Raw genomic sequence first — 27,873 nt, 5'->3', positions numbered from 1 at the left:
CATTCTGGCGTAATAATCAAGAAACTTTGCTGCTGTACCATGGCTTTAGCAGGCACAATATTACACAGCACCTTAAACTCAGCTAACTTCTATAACCAACGTAATCATGGAAGTTACCTTGCTGGAGATTATTATCAGGCACTACGTAATATCATTGTGGCTGCTGCAGCTATCGTAGCTCTTTGGTTATTTTTAATTAAGATGCTAATGGTCTAATCTGATTTAATGATCTATGCTAAATTTAGAGATCAGACTCAGAGATCAGCTGAATGGATTAAAAATGTTAGAACTCAACTGATTAACTGGCAGGGTTGTTAAATGATGTATATTCTTAGTTTTTCTTTAAGTGTAAATTGTTAACGCGAATCTCAGATTGTAATTTCATGTCAACATCAGAACTCAGAACAATATTGATGTCACTTCCTGTACCTGCACTGCAGTAACGCCCAAAACACTCCTGTGTTCCTGTTGATGGTGGAAGCATCTGAGTTCTCCACTAGAAAGTGTCCTTGAGCCGTCCAAAGCACTGTGGACAGAAAAAGGTCAGGATTTACTTAAAATTAGTTCTCTGAATTCCATTTCAAATGCTGATAATTGCTTATATAGTACATCTTAAAGGAACACTCCACTTTTTGGGGGGAAATACACTGAGTTAAACAATGGAGTTTTACCATTTTTGATAGATCCGTCTATCTCTAGGTCTAGAGGGAGCATTTTAGCTTAGCTTAGCTTAGCATAGCTTAGCTTAGCATAGATCATTAGACTTAGCAAATGCAATTTCCAAAAAAAGTCTTCCTTCATTGTACAAAAATCATGGACAAATTTAGAGACTTAATGATTTATAGTTATGTGTTTGAGTAACATTTTTTTGTTGTTTTATTCTTTAAACTACTGATGAAATTTCGCCCAAAACTTCAGAGAAGTAAAAAAATTGATATTTCGTGTAATAATTTTCAGTAACAGCAAATGAAAACATTTGTTATTCTGAACAAAAAAAAAGCTCTAAATCACAATAATTTTATTTATGAAATTTGTAATAAATGTTCTCAAACCTATATAAAATTAAATAAATATCAAAATTTTACTCAAACCCACACTTGATTAACTCAGTAAACTTTTCAAGTGATCTTCTAAAATTATTCCAATAGCTGCATATATATTTCAACTACAGAGATAGTGAACATGAAATGTTTGATTAAATGAAATACACGATGAATGTGGCTTTGTGTTTTAAACATGTACTTACTGGCTGCCCCAAAGCCAATGACCACTGATGTGAAATAAAAGGACCATGTGGATGGAATGATGAATACAGCTATATAACCACTGAAAAAAAAACATGCAGAAGTGATGGATACAGACAACAGCGACACAAAGACTACATGGAAAACAGTCACAAAGACATCAGTGATACTTGCCTATAAAGAATGCCACTCAAGAACATCGTAAACCTAGCTCCAATTACAGCAACGATAGTGGGAGCTAGTATATTACAGAAGGAAAAGACTCCATATATTATTCCAAGGCTGTAAAAAGAGAAAAGCAAAATGATTAGATATCACATTTTCATGATATCTTGACTAAGTTTATTGAAGTCTTTAATAAACTCAGAAGCCCTTAATGAACAGAATATGATGCCAGTTCAAAATATATCATTTTATTTAGTCATATTGAACTAAATAATGCACTGTGCAATACTGTATACTGCTAGGGATGTGCTCATCAGGATATTTTGCCCTTGAGACTGAATCATTTGATTTTGAGTATCTTCCGATACCGAAACCAGATCTGATACTTTTATAAAACATGAAAAAAAGAATTAAGAAGAGCGGAGAAACACATCCAGGATTTTCCTTATTTTTCATTCATTTATTTTCTTGTCGGCTTAGTCCCTTTATTAATCCGGGGTCGCCACAACGGAATGAACCGCCAACTTATCCAGCATGTTTTCATGCAGCAGATGCCCTTCCAGCCGCAATCCATCTCTGGGAAACATTCACACACACACACACACACTCATACACTACGGACAATTTAGCCTACCCAATTCACCTGTACCGCATGTCTTTGGACTGTGGGGGAAATCGGAGCACCCGGAGGAAACCCACGCGATCGCAGGGAGAACATGCAAACTCCACACAGAAACGCCAACTGAGCCGAGGTTCGAACCAGCGACCGCGACCTTCTTGCTGTGAGGTGACAGCACTACCTACTGCGTCACTGCGTCGCCCTTTCCGTATTTTTATTTAATTTATTTAAATGACCTTATTTTAACATTCATCAACTGTTTGTTTGTTATGTTTAATATACCCATCCTTTTCCTTTCCACCTCTTGCAATAATCAAGTTTACATATCTCACAGTTTGTTCTGGCAATGTTGTCATCTTTAACGCTTTGGTTATTATGTAAAAATAACCATAAATTAGCATTTTTCCATATTTTGTGATTTATTTATGCTTTTGAATTGCATTAAGGGGCCTTGATCTTTCTTCCAACAACTTTTGACATTGAAAATTTTGAAAAAGTGACTTTAATTAGCATTTTTAATAGTTTAAAGTAATATACTGTCTGGGTTGGTGTTGTATATTATGGTACAAAAACCTTGTAATAAACTGCCAGTACATTTTCTGCCATTTTACACACTTGTTTCTACGTTTGATGACATCCAAATAACAGGGATTGGCTACTAATAAATGTCACTTTGTTAAACTCAGGGTTTATTCACATTTTTACTACAAAAATTCCATGACTTTTCCAGGACTTTGAAGTCAATTTATATGACCTAATGTTTTTTGTAAAGTCTACATATACATTGTAAATCATAAGAAATGTTTAAATTTAATACAGCATATCATAAAGCATGCAATACTTTTTAATTTATTTTTACATCTATTTAAAACAGATGATGCTTACATAGCACTTATAATGTGAGAGCATGTTTTGCAAGAAAAAAAAAGGAAAAACAACTAACCTCCATTCCAATACACAGATTTTTGCTAAACTAATTTCACATAATCGCGTAGTTTGTTAAAGTAGGTAAAACTACTTCTATTATAAAGCTGCGATCACACTGCATTTTTCACTTCATAGACTTCTATTCATAGGCATGCGAATGCTGCAGACTAGATATGCAAGCACATGTTTCGCTGCATTCGAAAGATCAAGCTTGGTGAATTCTTACCTGCAAAATCACATCAGGTGATTGCATGAGACCAATAAAAGATAATATAAAATAAGAACTGTAAAATATAGAGCAATCACTCACTTTTATTAATGTTTAATCATATTGTTTAACCCCGCCCCTTTTTGCAGCGCCGTACATTACAACAGAATTTCACAAGCACAAGCTCTAGTGTGACCGGGGCTTAAGCAGCTTTGGACAAAAATGTCTGCTAAATGACTAAATATAAATGCAATTTTCATGACTTTTCCAAAACCTTGTGAGTTTTTCTATTTTTCAAAAACTTTTCTAGGCCTAGAAAATGCAATGTCAAAATTTCATGACTTCTATAGGTTTTCAATGACTGTCTGAACCCTGTAAACTGTAGAGGTACATTTTTTTTTAAATCAAAAGTCAACAAAGCAGAAATCAAGGCCCCATAATGCAATTCTCAACCATAAATAAATTAACTATTAATTAAAATATATTTTTAACAGAGTACATTCGCTGTATGAATTGCTAAAATTGACGTTTTGAAAATTTCCATCATTTAGGATGATGTATTAAATATGATTTAGTAGGCTTTATATAATTAAGAGGTAAACAATTTCTATCTTTGTTTCATTCTGTGTTTCCTCCCTTCCTTATATAATAAATAACATGACTGACGGTCCTTGAGGTCAAAAAAGGATCGAAGAAGTAAGATGTATACATTTGTGTGTATTTTCACAACAAAACAACACAAGAAATGTCACAAATACTGCTGCCAAATCAGTCATTTTTGAAATATGTTCTCATGATTGGAAGAAACCCCTTTAAGTCGACAAAAGAATGACTTTTTCAACCACTTTAAAATCACTTATGGAAAGAAATTAGTTCAAGCTATAAAGGTTGATAAATCAAAGAAAAGGTGACATATTCAGAACACAAGTCATTCATGATTTCCCAACATAAATTGATCAAGTTAACTTAATTGTTTTAAAAAAAATTGAGTAGATTGAACATAAAACAATTAAGCTGTCTCAAAAATAAAATTAGGAACTGTGTTGATTCAGCTCAATTTAAATACGTAGTTTATACAAGCAGCAAAACAATTGAGTGTAAGACTGAAATTAATTTTCATTAATCATTAAAGCATTTAACAGCACAGTCTATTATGTTTGCATACCACTCATAAATCTTTAAATATTGCACACACAATGTAGCGAATCTTACCTGTGATACCCACTCCCAGTGAAGTTAGTGCTGTTCAAGCTTTTCACCACTGTTTGCTAAAAGGAAATACATAGAAATTAGGCATGGGTCGATATAAGATTCTGATGGTATGATATATACCAGTGGTTCCCAACCTTTTTTGCCTGAGACCCCCTTTTCCCCCGTAAAATATTGTAAGGCCCCCCTCCACATTAAATAATATTATCGCTCATATAAGTTTGCATTAGTTACGTCAAAAAAAAGATGGTTTGTTTATTACTATTTCTATATATGTTTATGCACAAATAATAGCTTAATGTAAAATAGAAAAGCAAAACATCAGTAGGCCATTTGTATTGGGTACACCTTGTGGTATTAAGGATGAGTCGTTTGCAAATGTCTTATTAGTTTGTACGGTCTCATGCATTCGTCAGCATAAACGTTTGCACAGTGGCTGAGTCAGGGACTCTTTGTTTAGGGAAAATAAAATAATAGTCCAGGTAACTATGTTGGTATTTCCAGTATTGCTAAAACTGTCACCCAAAATGTTTGGAGCTTCTTCACCTGGATCCAGTATGCTTGGGTCATTAGCATTAGCTGCATAGGCAAATCAGTAAGACTGTCTTTTTTTGTGGAGTACGAATTACAAGTTTGACCCTTTTTTGGTCAGCCAGGAGAGAAAATAAACTAAGACAACATGATCATTCTCCTAACTGTCCACTGATTATTTATTTATTTTATTTTTTTTATATGACGCGACCCCCCACAGAGCTTGCTGAGGCCCCCTTGTGGGCCGGGACCCTCCTGTTGGAAACCGCTGATTTATGTGGTATTGTGATTACTGCTCTTAAATAAGTTCTGGGTAAAAAATCAGCTTTTTCTCCATTTAACACAATATATTTTATTTTAAAAAAACTTTTAAAATAAGTTTGGCTTTTTTTGTTTTAAACAAGTCAGGCTAAACAAATAAAATAAAGCACTGGCTATCTTAATTAATTTCAAAAACACAGATTTCATTAAAACTTGACAAGTGATCTTTGGATATCTTTCTTTTCTTTGGATCTAAAGTCAGCCACTGTATTGTTCAGGACTATAGCATGTTTGCATTTTCAAACAATTCCTGAATCGTGGGGCTGACCCGCAGTGGTGGAAAGAGTACTGAAAAATCATACTTAGGTAAAAGCACCATTACTTGCCTAAAAATGTAGTGCGAGTAGAGTAAAAGTATCTGTTGAGAATATTACTCAAGACCTTTTAAAAGTACTCGAGTAATGAGTAGTGAGTATTATGCTGTAAAAAGCTGATGCATTTACATGTAATTTGTGAATGTGTGTAAACGTAACATTCTCAAGTCTAATGCGTTTAGTTATTGTCCAGCAGGCACACAACGTCATACGACGTTAATATTATGTAAGATTTAGATTGTGATTACAGGTGACCAAAGTTCAATGTCTAGCCAGCATCTAAGGACAACATTATTTTGATGTCCAATAACGACGCCAAATGACATTGATATTTGGTTGATTTTAGGTTGTGTTAGAAACTGACCAAAATCCAACATCTGATAGACGTCATAGTGGTAACTTCAACCCAAGCTCATTCTGGAAACGTAGCCCCGCGGACGTTTCTGGAGACCGCGATTTACGTGGCCGGGAGGTCCGTATTCGAGACAATGAGCCCGGGTTGGGTAACGTCCACACAATGTCAAGCTGTAACATCATTAGACGTTGATATTTGATTGATTTTAGGTTGGCCGTTGGACATTGGGTTCTGATGCCAACCCAATTTTCAATTCCAAACAAAATGCAATGTCCCCATGATGTTGGGGTACAACATCAATCTGATGTCATGTTGACGTCTTGTGCCTGCTGGGTGTTTAAGGCCATTTCGGTCATCATACAGTAAACATCCGTCATCTTCTCATCAGTGACTTAACAGTCTCTGGGTCAATGCGAGTAAAGATTTTGGACATCTTCTTACACACGTTTAATGCTTCCAAACAGTTTGCTGCAATTTATAAAACGCCATTGTCTTGCGTCATTATGATGCGATTTAAGTCATTGAAGTCATTATGATGCGATTTAACTTCTATTTGCGATTTGATTGGACAGGAATCCCAGGAAAGATTTTTCAAATCCCCCTAGACAGGAAAAAATTAAGTAGTGACTGCAGGCTGAAGGAAAGTAGTGGAGTAAAAGTATCGATACTGTGCTAAAAATGTACTAGTACCTAGTACCTAGTAAATTACAATTCCTGAGAAAAACTGCTCAGTTACAGTCATTTGAGTATTTGTAACTAGTTACTTTACACTACTGCTGACCAGTAGCTTTCGATTTGTAGGGTCATTTTGCTGTAGATACTGTTGGCCAAAAAAACTAAATGAAATAGCAGCAAAAAACAACAACAACTTATATATACCGAAGGGACGGTATAACAGAAAATGTTTGCGGTTTCAAAACATTGTCTGTTCCAATCGGCGGTAAGCCTTGAAACTAATTATCATGACATGCCTAACAGAAATATATAACTCGTTCATTCATTTTCTTGTCAGCTTAGTCCCTTTATTAATGCGAGGTCGCCACAGCGGAAACATTCACACACACTCATCCACATCCATACACTATGGACAATTTAGCTTATCCAATTCACCTGTGCTTAATGTCTTTGGACTGTGGGGGACACCGGAGCACCCGGAGGAAATCTACGCGAACGCAGAGAGAACATGCAAACTCCACACAAAAACGCAGACTGAGCCGAGGTTCGAACCAGCGACCCAGTGACCTTCTTGCTGTGAGGCGACACCACTACCTACTGCGCCACTGCATCACCCAGAAATACATAATACTTTTTTCAATAAGCCCTGAAACATGACATTTTTTTGTACAATAATAACGTAAAAAATGTATAATTATAACATCAATATAAACATTTATAATAGTTTGTTAATTAATACATAGTCATGAAGTCTATGGACTTAAAAATGCTGCTTTAGTTACAATATATCCAATAAAATAGTTAGACTGCAAGATACATGCATGATTGCATCACTGAGAATATTTTAAAGATGATTCATGTTGCACACAGATGAAGTTTGTGGAGTAATTGTTACAATAAAACATCTCTTTATGGTTAAATTGAGTTTGTGGGTTTTTTATTTCTTTCTTTTTTCGAGTGACTGTGGGGTCAGCAGAAGTCCAGCGTGACATTTGAATTAGTTCCACGCATTAGTCATGCAGGAAAATGTATTGACTGATAGGAAAATCAAAAACACGAGAAGGCGCCTGACCCGGATTCACTTCAACAATAGACTGTTTCAAAAAAAATAACTAAATCTTTTACAAGGTATACTAAACTAATGTAAAAATAAATGGTTCCGTAAAAGGGTCAAAGACTACAATGTGTGAAAAACTGAACATGATAGTGTAAATTCAATGGGTTTACAAAAAATTTATTCATTCTCCTCATTTATTTTTATTTATTTTGTTTTCTGACTGTTGAATATTGAAGGTTTTATTTGCATTTAATTATAGCTAAATTGTAACCTCGAGGCCTTAGTGGAGGAAGGGATTGTTAACAGGGTAAAGGGTTAATTCTGTACAGATATACTGCTTTCTTTTCGGCTATTTGCCTAAGAATCAATCTGCTTATCGCTAAAAAGTAGTTCAGTAACACAACTATCAATACAAGAACACAAAGATCATGCCTAAGGGACATGTTTCATGATAATGTAACTCATTTAAAGCTGCTGAAAATGGAAGACTTCAGCTATGTTTAAAACCAAACATTTATGTACAACAGATACAGCTTTCAAACTTAACCAAAACATTTCATTCAATCATACAGGCCTTATATCATGGTAGCATGCTGAAAGAATTAAAAACCACTTACTTCGATATTCCCACAGGTGGTGAAGGCTGTAAAGATGAGCAAAAATCCTATTCCCAAAACAACAACATTATATGTCCTAATGTCCGCCATCATCAGCTCAGCGTGTAAATCCTCATGTAAGATGCCGGAGTTTCAGCGATGGTGGCTTTTGGTCCATGTAAATGTTAACAGCATCTAGGAAAGCAAACTATGGGAAAGCAAGCCGGTAAGTGGAGTGATTAGTGATTTACTGCGTGCATATTAGAGTATTATTGCATTATAGCTGCAGCCGTAGTTGAAGGATGACAAATATGAGTTGTTTGGTGGTCTGAGAGAGCTGCACGCGCCTCGTGACTGTCAAGCATGAGATGAAAGTTGCTGGAATGCAAAGTCCATGTGACGGTTTCCGTGGCAACTACTTCACACAAGAAGCAGTGGCCCAGAATGAAAATGAACAGACAGTGTGTGTGTGTGTGTGTGTTTATGTACAGTTGAAGTCAGAATTATTAGCCCCCCTGAATTATTAGACCGCTTGTTTATTTTTTCCCCAATTTCTGTTTAATGGAGAGAAGCACATTTCTGAACATAATAGTTTTAATAACTCATTTCTAATAATGGATATATTTTATTTTTGCCATGATGACTGTAAATAATATTTTACTAGATATTTTTCAAGACACTTCTATACAGCTTAAAGTGACTTTTAAAGGCTTAACTAAGTTAATTAGGTGAACTAGGCAGGTTAGGGTAATTAGGCAAGTTGTTGTATAATGATGGTTTGTTCTGTAGATTATCGAAAAAATATATATAGCTTAAAAGGGCTAAAATGTCCCTAAATGTCAATTTTGTCCCTAAAATGGTGTTTTAAAAAATCAAAAACTGCCTTTATTCTAGCCTAAATAAAACAAATAATATATAAAAATATTATCAGACATACTGTGAAAATTTCATTGCTCTGTTTAAAATCATTTGGGAAATATTTAAAAAAGAAGAAAAAAATGTATGTGAGTGTTTATGTATTCAGTCATGATGAAGGCAAACTTATTAGCCCTCCCACATATTTAGCATTAAATATATTGCCTAAGTGCTGTTTATTAAAAAGATTTTGTTCAACACTTTAATAAATTGTAGTTATTATAGTTAAGTAGTTTAATAATAGCTAATTTCTAAAAACCAGTCTTTACTATGATGAAAGTATATGATATTTTACTAGTTCTCTTGCACAATAATGGTATTCAGCTTAAAGTGCAATTTAAAGGGGACCAATTAAGTAAAAAAACACTTTAATAAGGTGTTGTTTGGTGACAGTGTGTGAATATACCCAGCTTCTAATGGTAAAAATGAATAAATTCTATTTTTTTAATCACACTTGATAGAATCAGTCTGCAGAAACACTTTGATTGACATTCTCCCCTTTTTTATATGTCATCGTAGGGGGAAAGCCCCACCATCTCTCGCTCATTAAGCTGCAGTCACACTAGAGTTTGAGCCTGTGAAATTCTGTCGTACGGCGCTGCGAAAAGGGCTGAGATTAAACAAGATGATTAGACATTTAAAAAAGCAAACGTTTGGTCCATATTTAAAATTTCTGTCCAGAGAGATCATGTTTTGATCCTTGATCGGTCTCACGCAGTCAAGTGATGCGATTTTGCAGGTCAGAGTTCACCAAGCTTGAATTTTGCAGCGCAGTGAAATGCAAAACTTGACGCACGGATTTGCATTTCCAGTCTGACGCATTCACGTGCATATGAATGGAAGTCTATGGGGAGAAAAGTGCAGTCTGACCACAACTTTAGCTTAGACAGCCCTGACTGAGAAGCAGCCGTCCACCGTTAGTTTGTAATGTGCAGCTATGGTGACACATAGGTGTTTATAGCTCCACCCTGTTTTGAAGAGAGCGCTGAGAGCACAATCTCTTTTGAGTTTAAAGCGACAGTCTTTTGAAGTCAAGTCAATTTAAAAAAACATTTTGGATAAAATCCTAAAAGGGGCAGTTGCAAAGAGTTATAAAATATTATTTGTGTGGTGTTACGAGCTGAAACTTCACATACAAACTCTTGGGACATCACTTTATATCTTGTAAATAGAGGCATAATAGGTTCCCTTTAAAGGCTTAATAATGTTAACTAGGGAAGTTAGGTTAACTAGGCAGGAAATTGGACAACACAACAGTGGTTTGTTCTGTAGCCAATAGAAAAAAAAATCTTAAGGAGCTAATATTATTGACCTTACAAATAGATTAAAACAATTTACTCCAGAAAACTAAAAGAAATAAGATGTTCTCCAGAAGAAAAACAGTATGATAGAACTTCCTTGCTTTGTTAAATAAGAATGAAAAAGAAAAGAAAATGTCTTTCTGTTGCAAGAAAGAGCTAACAATTTTGTTTTCAAATAAAGCAAAACAACATTTTATTTCATTTTTTTAACCACCTGATTTCATCCAAAATTTAAAGTAAAAATGTGGTAATTTAGGGTGACGCAGAGGCGCAGTAGGTAGTGCTGTCGCCTCACAGGAAGAAGGTCGCTGGTTCTAACCTCGGCTCAGTTGGTGTTTCTGTGTGGAGTTTGCATGTTCTCCCTGCATTCGCGTGGGTTTCCCCGGGGTGTTCCGGTCTCCCCCACAGTTCAAAGACATGCGGTACAGGTGAAATGGGTAGGCTAAAATTGTCCATAGTGTGTGTGTGTGTGTGTGTGTGGGGGGGTGTTTCCTAGAGATGGGTTGCGGCTGAAAGGGCATCCGCTGCATAAAAACGTGCTGGATAAGTTGGCGGTTCATTCCGCTGTGGCGACCTCAAATTAATAAAGGGACTAAGCTGACAAGAAAATGAATGAATGAATGATGTGGTCATTTGGATCATTTTATATTTATAAAACAGCACAAATTAAATATTTATGTAATGATACCAGTGTTCTAACACAACAAATAAAAACAACTTTTTTTAAAGCCAATAACTTTTTTAAAAACTCCCAGAAATTTTATCAGACCTTTATAGAATAAAACAAATATTTACATTTTAACTTAAACCTGCAACAGATGAATCAAGAGAAACTGGTCTCTTACTGGTCTTTTTACTTTATATCCACTGTAATAACTTTTAAAAAAAAAATCAAAATATGGGTAAACTAATCTTTTGTCAGGGTGGCGCGGTGGCACAGTGGGTAGCGCTGTCGCCTCACAGCAAGAAAGTTGCTGGTTTGAGCTTCGGCTGGGTTAGTTGGCATTTCTGTGTGGAGTTTGCATGTTCTCCCCGTGTTCTCATGGGTTTACCCCAGGTGCTCCGGTTTCCCCCACAGCCCATAGACATGCACTATAACTTAGCTAAATTGGTTAAGCTAAATTGTCCGTAGTCTATGTGTGTGAATGAGAGTGTATGGGTGTTTCCTAGTGATGGGTTGCTTAAAACATATGCTGAATAAGGTAGTGGTTCATTCCCCTGTGGCACCAGATAAATAAAGCAACTAAGCCAAAAAGAAAATGAAGAAATGATCTTTTGCCATTATTATCGCGTTACATATTTATGTAAATTCTAAACAACATACTTATTCTGACTGATACTTATTAAAAATAGATTTCAAATCAAATACCCTCACCATTAAATTAGTTGTGGCAAATGGTCAAACGTGCTTTGAGTTTTGATACTTCTTCAAATGATACTTGTTCTACATTTGTCTGACAAGTTTTATTATAATTATTATTACGATTATTTTAAAAAGACATATACTGAAATGTCATTCGCTGTATCAATAGTTTGTAAGTACAGTAACTCAGTTCTTGATGCTTGAAAATCTCCTTTTGTCTTTGTCCGTTATACGTTAGACAGTTCACATTCCACTTGCATGTATTCTTGAAACCACATTACCTCATTAGTTGTTCTAGGTTAGCTGTGTTGCTAGTAACAGTAACAGTGAGTCAATAAACACTGCATCACTGTAAGAAAAACTTACCCGATTCACAAAGCCAAACTCACACGTAGTCAATGCTGCATCGGTCACGCGCGCAGTCAGTGTAGATTGACTGTTTTCCTCCTGGACGTATAAACACGTATGAAAGTATTTGCAATGTTTACTTTTTCTTTCATATGTTGTTGCTTGTGTAAGGGCTGAAAGTTCACTAAGTGCCCTCAAGGTAGGGCAGGGTAGGGTAAGTTTACGCTTAGATCAACAGTGGATCTGTATGTATTAGGCACATTGCGCATGCCAATCCCAGTTATTTGGATGTCATCAAACGTTCACAGTGTACGTCACCTCCGGAAACATTGTTTATTATTATTGAAACAAAGTGTGTAAATATATATATATATATATATATATATATATATATATATATATATATATATATATATATATATATATATATATATATATATATATATATATATATATATATATATATATATATATATATATATATATATATATTATTTTTTTTCGTTTATTATTATTATTAAATTATTCATTTATTTATTACAAGCAAATAGGTAGTAAAAAACATATTTTAAAATATTTAAGAATTATTTATTTATATTTAGCTAATGCAGAGTTTAAACAATGAACAAAACTATGCAATGTGTATAAGGAATACACGTTTCAGATCAACGAGTTTCTGTATCGTTGTACATCAGCAAAGTTATAGTCGAGTTTTTAGAGTTTAGTCATTGTTTTCTTTTACAAAGTAAGTTTCAAAAAAGTGTAAATAAAATAAATAAATAGTGTCTTTTTTAAGTATCATCATTTAATTATTTGCTAATACAAACTTTGTAAGGCTAGTTCTGAACACTGCTGTAAACATAACTGCAAAATAGCTGAGAAATTAATATCTATATAACTAAATTGATGGCAAAAAACAAGGGGGCTTGTGGACATTTGTACATTTATAAATGTTTTTATAGAACATTCAACAGCATGTATTGGTTGAAAGAGTGTTTGATTGACCATTCCTTGATTCTTTTCAATTCTTTTCAACAATTTATTTTTAAAAAGAAAATTCATTCGTACTATGCACCAGATTTTAAAATCGCAAAGTCACTACGGGAAGCCGCGGAGCTCAATCACTGACAGCACGCTCTTTCCCAGAAGCCTTTCCTCATATTGTACACAATCATCATGGCGGCGCAGGATGGTAGGTAGCATGAAAATGTACTTAAATGCAATTTCCACCGTGTTTGCGGTGTTATCTCTAACCGTACAACCTCAAGTCCAGTCATTTGTGTCTTGTATTATTATGAATGGACGTTCCTTTAACTTGTCAGGGCAAAACAACAGCTAGAAAATTTGTGATTAAAACAGCCATGTCGAAAACTTCGGCTGTGTCACAAAATCTATTGAGCTTTCTACTTCGACAGCATTTTGAGGGGTCATCGTGAGCGCGCACGTAACGTTTGACCATTTCTAAAACGTTCAAAAAGCATTTATAGTCTTCACGGGAGTGTTAATAACCTTTAAACGAACGTCCCATTTGAGCTCAGTGCCCAGAGATGCTGTCTAGATAGGCAGCTCAATGGGTTTGGGACACAATCTTGCGAATATTAGCACAGCGGGCTGGCTAAGTTAACGATGAGTCAGTTGTGTAGGATTACAAAACGGTCCCGTCCATCAGGGTCAGTTATTGGTCGTAGTTCAACAGTTGAGTTCAAATATCGTTTGGGGAATTTGCTAGATGATTCTGCGTCCTTGGACACCAGCTAGTTCAATTAGCTTTAAACGTGTACAGTATACTAGACACTAGAAATTATTGTAAACATACACCATCTCTTTTGTGAAGTATTAAAAACACAAATTCAGAAAAGATCAGGAGTGTTGTCTAGTTTTCTTTCATGGGAGTTATAAAATTAAGGTGTTGTACATATTTATTCTATAAAGATTTGCTTGTTTTGTTGATTTACTTTTGCATTTCCTTTATGTTTAGATATTACCAATACTTTACCCTATAAAGGGTCAACATAATACAAAAAAAAAAAAACTGCTTTTGATTGATGCCTTCTCATCTGTCATTGTTCCCGCAGGAAGTGAGGTAGTAGGTATGGAGGCTGAGGTCACACAGAAGGTACCAGAAGTGTTGTGCGAAGCTGCGGGACAAGGAGACGAAGCAGGCAGCGAAGCAACATCTCTTACCGATGGTGAAAGCACATCAGCTGAGCCTGCTGCGGTCAGCAACGGAGAGGAAAGTGACGAGGGGAAAGAGATGGTGGACGTGAAAATCATTTGGAACAAAAACAAATATGATCTTAAAATCCCTTTAGATGGCACCGGTGCCAAGCTGAAAGAGAAGATTCACGCTCTCACTGGTAATGTAACCCCATGTTCATGGAAGTTGTGGGTTTAGCATGATATTTATTTGAAGGGGTCCCAAATATGCTATTTCGAGGGTTCCTAATTTTGTTTTGGAGTCTTGTGCTATAGGTTTACATGGATCCAAGGTCTAAAAATACTTTTGCTTTCTCATGTTTCATTTACGCAACACCTCATTTCTCAGAGTCACTCTTGATTTGTTCAAAGATTCAGTCTTTCAAAACTTCTGCTGTCCATTACACTGCTTCACTCTGATTGGTAAGGTGGCTCAGTCTGTTGTAAAGTGGTGGAGGGATGACTTCAAAACCCAAATTGGCAATACTGTTTCTTAATACACTTAAAGGGTCACGAAACACCAAAACACATTTATGAGCTGTTGACAGACGTATATGTGTCCCACACTGCTAAAAACACTATTAGGACACCTATATTTCACTAAAAAGTGTAAATTGGTTGTTCAAGATTCATGTTGTAGATATGAGTGTGTGTAATTCAAAGTGTTGTCAAGTTACGTTTACTCTTAAAATTTCCAAAGACAATTTATTCTTTCCTCCACCCACTCCATTGGTCCCATTAAATTGAAATAAAGTTTTTTAGATGTTAGTACAGGGCTCGAAATTAACCTTTATGCTTGGTAGCACCGGCGCTCCTAACTTTAAAAATGTAGGCGCATCAGCCCAAATTTAGTCGCACACACCAATTATGAGCACCGTTACAACAAGTTTTATTCAAACATATTTATTTCATTTAAAATCAACACTAATCAAACTAACAAGCAAAAATATATAATATATATATGCAAGCGTGAGAAAAAATGTCTCAACAAAATCACAAGAAAATCACAAGAAAATACATTTTATAACATAACTGAGTGACCAAAGCATACACGGAGCGCTCACTGGCCCTGCACGCACTGCTTGACATGAATGAATCTGTTAACGATATAACTGTGCTGTTCTCACAAGTGCTGTCTGATATTGCACTGATGCTTTTGACATGTACTGTACCTTATTATATGCATACGTCATGTTAATAGCAATACCGTTTTTTTTAGGAGTAGCGATGTTAGTTTACTCAGTGCAAGCCCCGTTTGCGATGGTGTACGTGGTGTTAAATTTGACATATAGCTGCTCCTTGCACGACGGACAGCATCTGGCGATTATATAAAGGATTAATCTGAAGCTCTCGTGCTAGATGTGGCAAACAGTTACCTGAAAATTCCATCCCACAGACTTTTCATAGCGGACTTGAAGCCAATGGAAGTCTTTTATCCACTCTTCTAAAAGTGTAGATGGTGGATTAACATTTAGCACATGATCACTACTAAGATGTGTCATTATTTATAACTTTAGATGCCATGGTTTCTAAAACAAAATCTGTCAGTGTTATCTTCATTCTCATCTTCAACGATATTAACCAATCATTTGCGTTCAGTTCTAGAGCAGCGGTGGGCCAATAGGAAGAGCGCGAAGGCGGGGCAAGCATTACGGACTTGGCTTTGTTTACTGCAGCAAGTTGACATGACAACTGTTTTAAACCATTCTTACCGCTGCGTTTCACATTTGAAGTGCAGACAAAGAGCTTAGAGATGTATTCTGCGTGAATGTCTCCTGAATCCACGCATGTGGTGAACATTTTGCAGTAAAAACTGGTCGCACACAACAATTTTAAGCACTCGCAGAAATGCTCCCAAATATATTTTGAGGTTGCATAGATAAAATTTTGGGTGCATATGCGCAATTTCAAGCCCTGTAGTATGAGTTTTGGGACTTTTTAAGATGTCTATAAGCTAGTGTGCTCCAAAACAGTGGTAAAATTTGTGTTTAGAGGTAGGGCTGGACGTTAAAATCGGTATCGATATTAATTGACTGAGCACCATTCTCAATAACGCAAAAAGTTTGGTATGAAATTTCGGTTTGAAGCATTATAATTTTGTTAAAACGTGGCTGCTGATCGTGCACCTTGGAAGTAATGCCTGTAAGCTTAGGGTGTAAGTTTGTCATTTTTAATTGAGGTTCTACTAGCACAACGCACACATGGTTCGCAAGCAGCGTGCATATGGTGCACGTGCATTTTCCAGGAACACCTAGTTAAAAAAACATTTAAACTTGTCCAAATGCTGCAAGCACACCACGATTTATGTGGCTAGAAGGAATAAACAATCGGCTTTACACTTTGTGTGGAATATACACATTTCAGTAATAACGGCAGACTAATTACCTCAGACAAACACAGCGCACCCAAACACATCAGTGCTTTTTACTTTTCTCCCGAAACTTGCATCAAAACAGTTGATTAGTTACGAGAGATGCATATAGAAAATGGTGAAGGAAATCAGACGCTCGCTCTTCTAACCTCAGATCAGAATAACAACACATGTAAAAATGTGTGCCGTAAATAATAAAAAAGATTTAAGGATGTCGTCACTCATGTTTATTTCATTATAAAGAGATGAGATGTAAAAATATTTTTGGTTTTGGCTATTAAAACAATTTACCTTAGTAATGTTGGTAAATTAAAATAAACAAAAAATCCTAATATTCCTAAATGTTTTTTTTTTTAAATGATCAGTAATTATCGATATCGAATGATATGAAACATGATATTGTGATATATATATTTTTTTTTTGCATTATCGCCCAGCCCTATTTAGAAGATCTAAAATTTATATAAACATGTAAAGCTTGTAGTTTCTCACTTCCGCCCAAATGGATCAATGGACCCCCGCCTTCAATCTATTGGCTGTTTTTAAAAAAAAGGGGAGAAGTTACACTTTGTCCGACCCTCTCTTAGTGTTTCAGTTGAGATTACGTCAAACATTGAATAAAACTGCACATTTCAAAGCATTTTACAGGACCTTTAAAGACAAAGTATTGGAGACAAAGCATCTATTATCTCCGTCAATACTCAGCGATAATACATACTGTAGGACAGCAACAAATAGTATTGATTTTGCAATATAAATTCAACACAGTTTGAGTGATAAAACATTGAAAGAACTAATTGATTCACCCAAACCTCATCCATACGAAGCACAATTTGAGCAGCATGTTTCTCAGCATACATTTAGAGAAAAGTAGCCAAGGCACACATTTCTGTTGAGCACATTTCAGTCTGACATAGATTCAACTCAATTTCTCCTTATTTTTATAGTGCTTTTACAATGTAGATTGTGCCAAAGCAGCTTAATAGATGAAGTTCTAGTTGATTAAAATTGCTTCAGTTCAGTTTTCACAGTTTAAGTTCAGTTCAGTGTAAATGCCACTGCTGAAAGATGAAAACGTTGGATGTGCTGTGAGCAATTCTTTTCACGGGGCTATCCAAAATAGTCAAAGTCATTGCATAACAATAAAGGGGCTTTCCCATTTATTCCATTCAATTTTCAAAGTTTCAGTGATTATGTATAAATGCACTATATTAATTGCTTTATCTCAAATATAAATGTGAATTCTTGTCTTGTTGTCAGCTACATAAACAGACTAAAGTGTTTAGGATTACATTACTGTAGGTGTTGTTTGCATGTAGCCAGTGATTAGCCATAGCCTAGCATTTTGTAAATGTGTTACAGGGGTATGTAGAGCAGTTACAGAAGTGAAAGTGAAATAGCTGACAACTCCTTTAGGCTGTTGATTCTTTCTTTTTAGGAGACAATTTAAAGTGCAGTTAAAACTTAAACCTTTATTGCACTACTTGGGTAAAAAAAAGAACATAATAGGACAGTTCACTCAAATAATGTTATTTAATTTTTCTCATGTCATTCTAACATGTTTGACTTTCTTCTGTGAAACATAAATTAGGGTGATGTTTAGTAGAATTGATGATATTAGTCACTTGTGTTGATTAGGAAAAAAGGTGCAGCGACTATCAGCCTCTAATTTTCTGCCTGACATCTCCTTTTGTGTTTGACTGAAGAAAGTCAGTCATAGAGATAAACCACTAATGAAACATTTGTACACACTTGACTGAATCTATGAATTACGGCCTGTTCACACCAAGAACAATAGCTATAAAGACACTTATAATTCTAATTATGCTAGCGTCAATATGAATGATGATAACATTCAGTTTATAATTGGCACAAGCTACTTATTTTTTATCTGATGCGTTTAACACTCAAGCCCTTTAAAGCAGAATGGATTCTGTTTTTTTGTCCTCATATGTTTAAAAATTAGTATTTTGTGCTGTACCTTTTCTCTGTGCTGTTATCACTCTAGTTGTAAAAGAACTTTATACAATAGCAAACTTCACTTTTTACATTTTATTTTTACAAGTGTATCTTTATCCTTATCATTTTAGTTAACGTCCTTTTAATTGTGAGTGGACCTATAAATCAAATCCAGTGACATTTATACATAGTTTTTTTTTATACAATAGCAATTGTTTCAGTGCTGTTTCACGTTAGTAAACAGGAAAACAGCTGTAAAAATGACTGATTATAACACAGCTTGTCAACTCTGTAATTATACACTGTAAAATGCAGGGTTTCACAAAATCCACACTGTACATGTTGTCCCAACACAAATTGATTAAGTTAAATTAACTCTTTTAACTAATTTATGTGGATTGAACATAAAAAAATTAAGTTGTCCTAATGAAATCTCAAGAATTGTGTTGTTCACTCAGCTCTTTTTAAATAAGTAGTTTTAACGAGTAAAAAAAAAATATTTTTTTGGGTGTAGCGTCGTCATTTACTTCAGTTTATGTTTACTGATTTAGTTAATTTACTGTCATCGTTCGTCAGTTATTAAAATGCTTGATTCAACTAGAGCAGGGGTAGGCAAACCCGGTCCTGGAGGGTTGATGTCCTGCACAGTTTAGCTCCAACTCTGATCAAATACAGCTGCTTATAGATCGTGATCTTGGAAACACTGATTAGCATGTTCAGGTGTGTTTGATTAGAGTTGGAGCTAAACTATGCAGGACATAGGCCCTCCAGGACCGAGTTTGCCTACGCCTGACCTAGAGTCTCATTGTATGATTAAAAAAATGCCTTTATTTCATCTCCCCATAAGAAAAATAACCTTAATGATAGGGATACTCTGATTGATCGGCCGAAGATCGGTATTAGCTGATAATCACATTTCGTGACTGGCTCGGTACTCGCCAATCTCATGAACTGATCACAGGTGTTTGTTTATGAGTTAACATGGAGAGGAAGATACACAAGCACTGCCATATATTATACATAGCCTAAGCCGAAGTAAAATGAATGAATATTGTTTTCTGTAAAGCTGCTTCTGACCATGACATGCTCAAATGGTTATAAGAAACATGTTTAAGGTATTATATGCAGCGTCTTTAATTTATTCTCCTAGGTAAGGTGAGATCTTCCCTTAAGCTTCATGCTTAGAGGGAAAATGTGCTTAATGCATTATAAAGTGAAGCATTTTAAAATCGGTACTCGGTATCAGCCGATCACCATGACAAGAAATCTGTACTCTGTATCGGCTGCAAAAATCCTGATCGGAGCATCCCCACTAAATAATAAACCTATAAAGACATGTTGTGAATTGATTGTATTTGCTTCTGTTGAACCCACTTCATCACATTAATTCAACCTAATGTGTTTAAGAGTGCAGTTTGAGCAGAAAAAAATACCACATTACCCAAAATGCTTCACAGAAAATTCCACCAATCAGAGAGATGAAGTGAGCAAAGCAGGCCTGAAGGAGAAGCAGGAGATCTTTAGCTCTGCCTATTCCTGTGAAATATTTATTTGCACATTTTACAATAAACTTAAAATAAAAGATGCAACCAACCATTTAGAATTTTCTAATCAGTTTTAGTTTGTGTCATCACAGTGCTTTATATGATTATAAAGGAGTTCTTTCCATCATAAAGCTGTTTAAATGGGCTTATACGTTAGTTTTTTACTTTATTTCTTATGAAGTATTATTTTTATGTACTTCTTCGGGTGGATTGGTTCATGGCTGATGACACTTATAATTTTGAAACATCTCTAGAAATTCTGACACAGTTTAAAAAAGAAAAAAAGAATAGCAGCTAACAAACAGCCAGCAAATGTGACCAAATTAAATAGTTGAAAAAGCATCCTAGAATGCTCTTCCTCTATTAGTTACTATGATTTGAAAAATATATAAAATAAATTGGTGGGTCCGAACATGAGTAATTTATGCATAAAATACTGTTATTTGCGAGAATATAACTACCTTTGCCTGTCTCAATCCACTACTAAAAGATCAACAAAAATGGTAAATGGTTATTTATTATGAATACAAATGTCTGGGTTTTTTTCTGTCATTGTTAGGTCTTCCACCTGCTATGCAGAAAGTGATGTACAAAGGACTGCTACCTGAGGAAAAGACGCTTCGAGAAATAAAAGTTACAAATGGTGCAAAGATCATGGTGGTCGGATCCACAATAAATGATGTACTAGCTGTAAATACACCAAAAGAAGTTATTCAGCAAGAGGTTAAAGCCGAGGAGAACAAAAAGGAGCCATTGTGCAGACAAAAGGTAGGATATGTTTTTTGCACAATGTCAAATTGACATCTAAAGTTTTAATGGAAAAAATGTTTTTTTATTTTTTATAAATATCCCTGTGAATGCTTCTTTTTTCAGCAACACAGAAAGGTTTTGGACAAAGGTAAACCAGATGACGTCATGTCATCAATAAAAGGAGCTAAGGTATGCCCGAAATGAAACGTATGACACTTGTCCAAAGTCACTTACAATGGGGTATATGCACACAGACTTCATCCAGGGCTTCCGGTGAATTGTCATCCCATACAAAATCTCTGCGTTTAAGATCTGATTTTTTAAAATACAGCAATCTTCACTGCCTGGCTGAGATGCAATATAAAGTGGGACCAGACAAGAAGCACTGCATTAAATTGTATTTTTCCGCGCTGTTTTTAAAATATGGAAATTATTTTTACCCCAGTTTTCTCAATGGAATTTCTGCGCTAGCCGGCTAATAATGACGGCGCCTGTGTTTAAACTGTGTTTTGTCTGTTTTTATGCTTTAACAACCAAATGGATGCTTACATCTATTTAACTGGTTATGTTTGAATTACATTACAGCATCGATGCTGTAAAAGGAACCTAATAAAATTTAAAAAGTAACTTAAATATTATACTAGAAGTTCATCATAGGCTAAAAAACACTAGCTGTGCATATAGCCCATTGAGGAGGCATTTAGCGATTCAACAAGAGGAGGCAATACACACAAGAAGTGCTAGTTTTACAAAATAGTGTGTTTGTGTTCAGAGATTTTCGGGGTTTTTTTTTTTTTTTTTTTTTGAGAAAGAGAGAAAGTGTTTCTACAGGTAGTTTGTCAAGCCCACTCACCTGTGTTAAGCACACTTCAAAAATGCACAGTGTTCGTGTCAATTACAGGTTCATACGATCATGGAAAACCTGGAAAAGTCATGGAATTTTCACTTGGCATTTTCCAGGCCTGGAAAAAATGGGGAAAAACAGAAAAACTCACAAAGTTTTGGAAAAGTCACGGAAATTAGTTGAACAAAATCCTGTATACTTGAATTAGGGCTGTGTGATATTGGAAAACTCTGACATTACGATATTTTGATTTCTGTGATATATATTGCAACGTGAATACAATTTCACAAGATGATTTATCAGGTTTATTTGTATTGATTGGGGGGATTTTGTAGAGGAGTGAATCGCAGGTGATATATAACAATTTTAAAAATTTCAAGCAGAGATGAAATATATTACAGATAAAAGTGGATTATAGTTTTCAGGTATTCACTATTTAGGTACAGATACCGAGTAATCAACACTGCATAGTCTTTACTGTATATTATTTAATCTTTATTAAAGTTACAAAAAAAATTCTTGTAGCCGGATGTTTTAAAACTTGAAATGTTGAAATGTTTACACAGTCACAGGCCTTAAAGGGACAGTTCACTCAAAGATTAAAATGTATTATTTACTCAAAATTCACTTGTTTTTACACTATAGGAGTTATTAAATTATATATATTTGTTCATTTAAAAAAAGAAATCTCATAAATGTTTGAAACAAGTGAAGGGTGTAATGAAAATGGTAAGCAATTTTTGGGTGAACTATCTCTTTTAAAATGCATGGAGATGATAAACTTTTAGTCTATATTAAACTATAATCCTAACATTGCATTTCCTGTGATGTGACTACTGCGGATGCACACATTGCAATATCGATGCTGAAACCATATATTGTGCAGCCCTAACTTGGATATAGGTTAGTTGTCTTTACTACTTTTCTGTTCTTGGCCAAAAACTTGCTCTCACATTATTAGTGCTGTTTAAGCATTATCAGAATCAATTTTACATAGATATAAAAACCAATTCAAAACCAAATAGATTGTTGCGTGTTTTATGATATGCTGTAATAAATTTGAACGTCATTGTTTCTCTTATTATTTACCATGTATATGTAGGCATAACATGAAACATTACCTCATGAAAATGTGATTGAAAGTTCTGGAATAGTCTTGGAAAAGTCATGGAATTTTAGAAGTAAAAATGTGTATGAACTCTGCAATTAATGTGTCATTGATACAAATGAGTGTGTTTTCTACAGGTGGTTTGGTAAGCCCACTCACCTGTGTGAGGCACACTCAGAATTTATAGTATTTTGGGTTGGTGTATAATGAGTTGGGGTAGAGAAGAAGGGTCTTGGTTTTATTCATCAGAGTTCAGATGCTCTCGGAAGACATGAGTTTTTAGTAGTTGTTGAAGGACACCAGTGAATCAGCAGTTTGTGTGGGAATGGGATCTGATTAGAGCTGGCCTGATTAGATTGTGTCAGATTATTGCACACATGTACTTTTTGCCTCTAGACACTACTTTTTAGATCTGATTAAACTTTACCAGAGCATTGCACACGTTATGTAAAATTAACCTTTTAAACTGCTTTATTTATAAGTATTGAAAATAAATAATCCCAGACTTTTTGATTTTACTATGTGCAGTCTTTCACATGGCATTTTGTGTATTCATGTTTCTAAAAGTTTCATGTTTCTGTTTAAAGCTTCATTTGCATGGCAGTTTATTGTGATTATACTTTTCGTGACCTTGCCGTTACGTTGTTCAGGACACTGAATAAGTTCCTTGTGTGCACTAATGAAACCCGAGCGTTCTCTTATTTATTAAACAGGAGCGTCTGCCAACAGTGCCTTTATCAGGAATGTACAACAAATCTGGTGGTAAAGTACGACTAACTTTCAAACTGGAACAGGATCAGTTGTGGATCGGAACAAAAGGTGAGTTTATCTTTTCATTTCAAATGCGTTTTCAGTGCTTGCTTTATGCTTGACGTGTATTGTTTTCCATATTCCAGAAAGAACAGAAAAAATCCCTATGGGTTCCATCAAAAATGTTGTGACTGAGCCAATAGAGGGTCACGAGGACTATCATATGATGGTATGTGTTTACTGCTGCATTTTCAACCAAATGTACAATTTATCAACTGTTCTCAATCAAGATTTTTAACATGATAATGGTCATAAAAATGAAAGAAGTCTCTAATGCTTACCAAATCAATGTAATATCAATAATAAATCAATAATATAGAAAAACTGCATTATTTTCATAATAATAAATGTATATATTGAAATTGCAGTAATAAACCTTATTTATTTGTTTATTTTATATATATATATATATATATATATATATATATATATATATATATATATATATTATTTATAATATTATTATTATTATTTTATCATTATTATTATTATTATTTTTTTTTTATTCATGCATTAGCAAAAATAGTGGTTGGGTCAGTGCTGTTGATTAAACACATTCATTATAAAAAAAATATTGCAATATTTTTTAACTTCCATTAGGTTGTTACAGTCGTTTGTTGCATGATTACACACCGTGGTATTTATAGTGTAGAATGTACAAATATGACCCTAAATTTCAAAATATGAGTATTTGTATTGGATACGATATATACATTAACACACAAGTGTTTTTTTTATTTTTATTATTATTATTATTATTATTATTATTATTATTATTTTCCTGAATGCCTTGACTGCGTATGTGGAAGTGATTTTATATTGTTATCTTTTAGGCACAGTTTTTGTCAATTTTGGAAACAAAAATACAGCCACAACAGAACAGTTGTGCATCTCTGAACAAACAGTGTTGTTTCATTTCTGAATGAATGAATTCACATTTCTGAATGAATCTGGTGAACAAGTGATTCAATGAAAAAGTGATCTACTTCATTCCTGAACGAATCAGCTATTTGAACGAGTCGAATGAATGAAGATCTAAATAGTTTACTCGCGAAGAAGTTTAATTCTTTGTTTTACGTTTGTATTGTTGATGTGGTTTATAAAGCAAACAGTTCACTTAAAAATGACAGTTCTGTTATTTACACTTAAATTGATAATTTATCGTCAACGCTTGCTCCTTGCTGGTTGCATTCTTTTTTTTTTAAGACATCATTATCAAAAACATATTCATATGCAGCTCTCTTTCCGCACACTTTGGTTATGAGCACAAAAAATGATCAAAAATTATAACATTATTAGGCAGTCTTGTAAATGAGCCTGGCTGACTGCAAGCATGGAGCCTGAAGGTGTAATTAAGTGCTCAAGTTTGATTATTGTTACTTTTTTTTTATTTTATCTAGTTGGTAACAAATTAAAATCAGGTTAGGTGAGTTAGCAACATTAGATTCTATAATTATTAGTATTATTTCTAGTCTTGATCGTAAATGACACACTTTGAAATAATCTAAACAAGAATATTTTTGTATTGTGTAATATTAACATTGTAATATATTTGTAATATATAATAATAACATTGCAACATGAAGTATTTAACAAATTACCCCAAAAATGTAATTGTAGTTTATCAGTTTCTACCAAGACATTAGGCTCCAGAAAAGTTTTTAGTATTGATATTATTAATCAGTTTTTATCCAGCATCAAATCATCAAATGCTGACGACTGGAATGACGCTGATCAGCTTTAATGTACAGTAGTTATCACAATAATGCACAATATCACTGTTTCTACTGTATTTTTAATTTAATAATGCAGTCTTGGCGACACAGTGGCTCAGTGGTTAGCACTGTCACCTCACAGCAAGGTCACTCGTTCAAGTCCAGGCTGGGACAGTTGGCATTTCTGTGTGGAGTTTGCATGTTCTCCCTGGGTTCACGTGGGTTCCGTCTGGGTGCTCTGGTTTCCCCCACAGTCCAAAGACATGCACTATAGGTGAATTGAATAAACTAAATGGTCCATAGTGTATGTGTGTGAATAAGTGTATGGATGTTTCCCAGTACTGGGTTGCAGCTGGAAGGGCATCTGCTGAATAAAACATATGCTGGATGAGTTGTCGGTTCATTCCGCTGTGATGACCCCTGATGAATAAAGGGACTAAGCTGAAGGAAAATTAGTGAATAAATGCAATCTTCAAAGAGCACAAGAGTCGTCTATCAGAAAAACTAAAATCTGGATTATTTATTTTAATTTGGATTGTATTTTTTCTAGTTTGGTGCTGCTAGAGATCCATATGACAAAATCACCACAGTAGAACTTCAACTCATGTGGATGTGTTTATGTAATTGTTTTGTTTTGTTTGTTTGTCACTCCAGGCATTTCAGCTGGGTCCGACAGAAGCCTCACAATATTGGGTCTACTGGGTGCCTGCACAGTTTGTTGATGCAATCAAAGACACAGTTCTGGGAAAATGGCAGTATTTTTAACGTGCCTCTATAGACACTGAAGAATTGGGATTCAGAGAAGAGATTGAGAAATATTAACTGGAGCCAACACCGTAATCTGAAGAACTGATTTTTTTTTCTGAAGTATATCCAGAGCAAACCGAAGGATTGCTGTTGGACTAAATATTTTGGGGGGGGGGGGTTTTAAGTGCACTAAGTGTCAGCATCCCGTTTTTCAAACTATTTGACCACTCGTTTTTTTAAAAGCAATCCCAAGCAGAAACAGAAAAATTGTACAGAACTTGCATATACATTTCTCGTAGTTATTCTGAAAGAAATAAAAATTATTTAAGGAAAACGATTGACGCAGTAGAACGATTTTATCGAAAATATTCCTCGGTTTACTATTCAACTCAAGCAAACTTGCCAAAGTCGACAGTTCACACACCATTGATTTCTTTGCTCTCACTTTTTGTCATTGCACAGATGATAGTTTACATGTAAATCAGCTGAAATGTAGTAATAATCTGGGTTAAGAGAATATGGTTGTATTCATTTGGATGAAAAATGTATGCATAGTTACAGAACTATTAATAACGCATAGAAAAATCATATAATTGTGCATTGAAAGCAGGGGGCTTGATACAGAATTACAAGGTTAAAGATAGTAACACTTTAAAATAAGGTTTTGTTTGTTGACATTAGTAAACAACTTATTATTGTGAAAAAAAACTCCTTACTTTTTCCAAACCTATACGAGTTCCTTCTGTTAAACACAATAGTAGATATTTTAAAAGATGCTGCAGTTTGCTGGCACCCATTGGCTTCCATAGTAATTTTCTCCTACAATGGAAGTCAATGGGCGCTGGCAACCATCATTCTTCAAAATATTTTCGTTTGTGTTCGACAGAAGAAAGCAGCTCCTAACGGTTTAAAAACACACAAGACAGAGTAGATAATGAGGTTAATTTAATGTTTGAGTGAACTAACCCTTGAACTAATGAACAGCTTCAACAATATTCACTTACCTTAAGTAATCTCATCATTTAGGCTCTAATACTTACAGTATTTAACATCAAGTCATCAAGAGTTCATTTACTGAATAATTAATTATTATTACAATTTGGGTTTTAATAACCCAACATTTCTTTGTGCATGAACTTTTGTAATAGCAAAACACTTTGTCCGTTCATGCTATATGCAATTAAACTAATGTGAACAAATGATACCTTATCTTCTATTGTTTTGCTCTGCCTCTGCTTTCAGCCCTCTGATACTTTGAAAGTGGCAATTAAATTGCCTTAATGTTGTCTTATTAAACACAGCAAGGCAATATATCCTCTTGAATCAGATATAATATTAGGAAGAAGAGTCTTTATGTGCCCAATCATATAACTAGGATGCTGATGATTCACTATTTTGATCCTGCATGATGTTGATGTTTTTTTTTTTTTCAAACATGGTGCTAACCATTGAGAAGCATTTTATTTCAATAAAGCCCAAAGGAAGGATGATCTTCAGTGACATTTCTCTAATGAGTTTGCCTATATGCGCAATTTTAAATTATTCATTAAAGATCAGGGTTTACTGTAAATTCCTCCAAAATCTAAAAGAAAACAAATGAAGCATGTACTTATGTAGTTCATGAACTGTTAATGGGTGAGTTTAACCAAAAATTTAAATTCTGTTATTAACTACTCATGTT

At 34.7% G+C, this 27,873-nt stretch overlaps 2 protein-coding genes across 8 annotated transcripts in view; one reads left to right on the top strand and one right to left on the bottom strand.

Moving 5' to 3' along the window:
- The window catches only part of LOC799265, a 33,272-nt gene extending 20,938 nt beyond the window's left edge, over positions 1 to 12,334 (bottom strand). For all 3 annotated transcript variants that reach the window (XR_015481131.1, XM_087245058.1, XM_087245057.1), the window contains exons 1-6: positions 12,167 to 12,334; positions 8,243 to 8,429; positions 4,376 to 4,431; positions 1,419 to 1,526; positions 1,247 to 1,326; positions 430 to 526 (exon numbers count right to left, since the gene is read on the bottom strand). Coding sequence is in view for 2 of the 3 variants with exons in the window: in XM_087245058.1 (XP_087101184.1) it covers positions 430 to 526; positions 1,247 to 1,326; positions 1,419 to 1,526; positions 4,376 to 4,431; positions 8,243 to 8,335 (434 nt within the window). In the remaining variant the exon portion in view is untranslated. The remainder of the gene's footprint in view (positions 1 to 429; positions 527 to 1,246; positions 1,327 to 1,418; positions 1,527 to 4,375; positions 4,432 to 8,242; positions 8,430 to 12,166) is intronic.
- On the top strand, positions 454 to 27,682 carry ubfd1 (ubiquitin family domain containing 1). Of its 5 annotated transcripts, XM_087242962.1 has the most exons (8): positions 454 to 542; positions 8,259 to 8,447; positions 14,224 to 14,505; positions 20,778 to 20,986; positions 21,092 to 21,157; positions 23,634 to 23,739; positions 23,817 to 23,899; positions 26,100 to 27,682. In XM_087242962.1, exons 2-8 carry the CDS (start codon positions 8,432 to 8,434, stop codon positions 26,208 to 26,210), a joined length of 873 nt encoding a protein of 290 aa, XP_087099088.1. In that variant the 5' UTR covers positions 454 to 542; positions 8,259 to 8,431; the 3' UTR covers positions 26,211 to 27,682.
- The last annotated feature ends 191 nt before the right edge of the window (positions 27,683 to 27,873 follow it).

Source organism: Danio rerio, chromosome 3, assembly GCF_052040795.2.
Source record: "Danio rerio strain M-AB ecotype USA chromosome 3, GRCz13ab, whole genome shotgun sequence".
Lineage (NCBI taxonomy): Eukaryota > Metazoa > Chordata > Actinopteri > Cypriniformes > Danionidae > Danio > Danio rerio.
The sequence above is the reverse complement of the archived record's forward strand: the minus strand, read 5'-3'. Positions and strand labels throughout refer to the sequence as shown.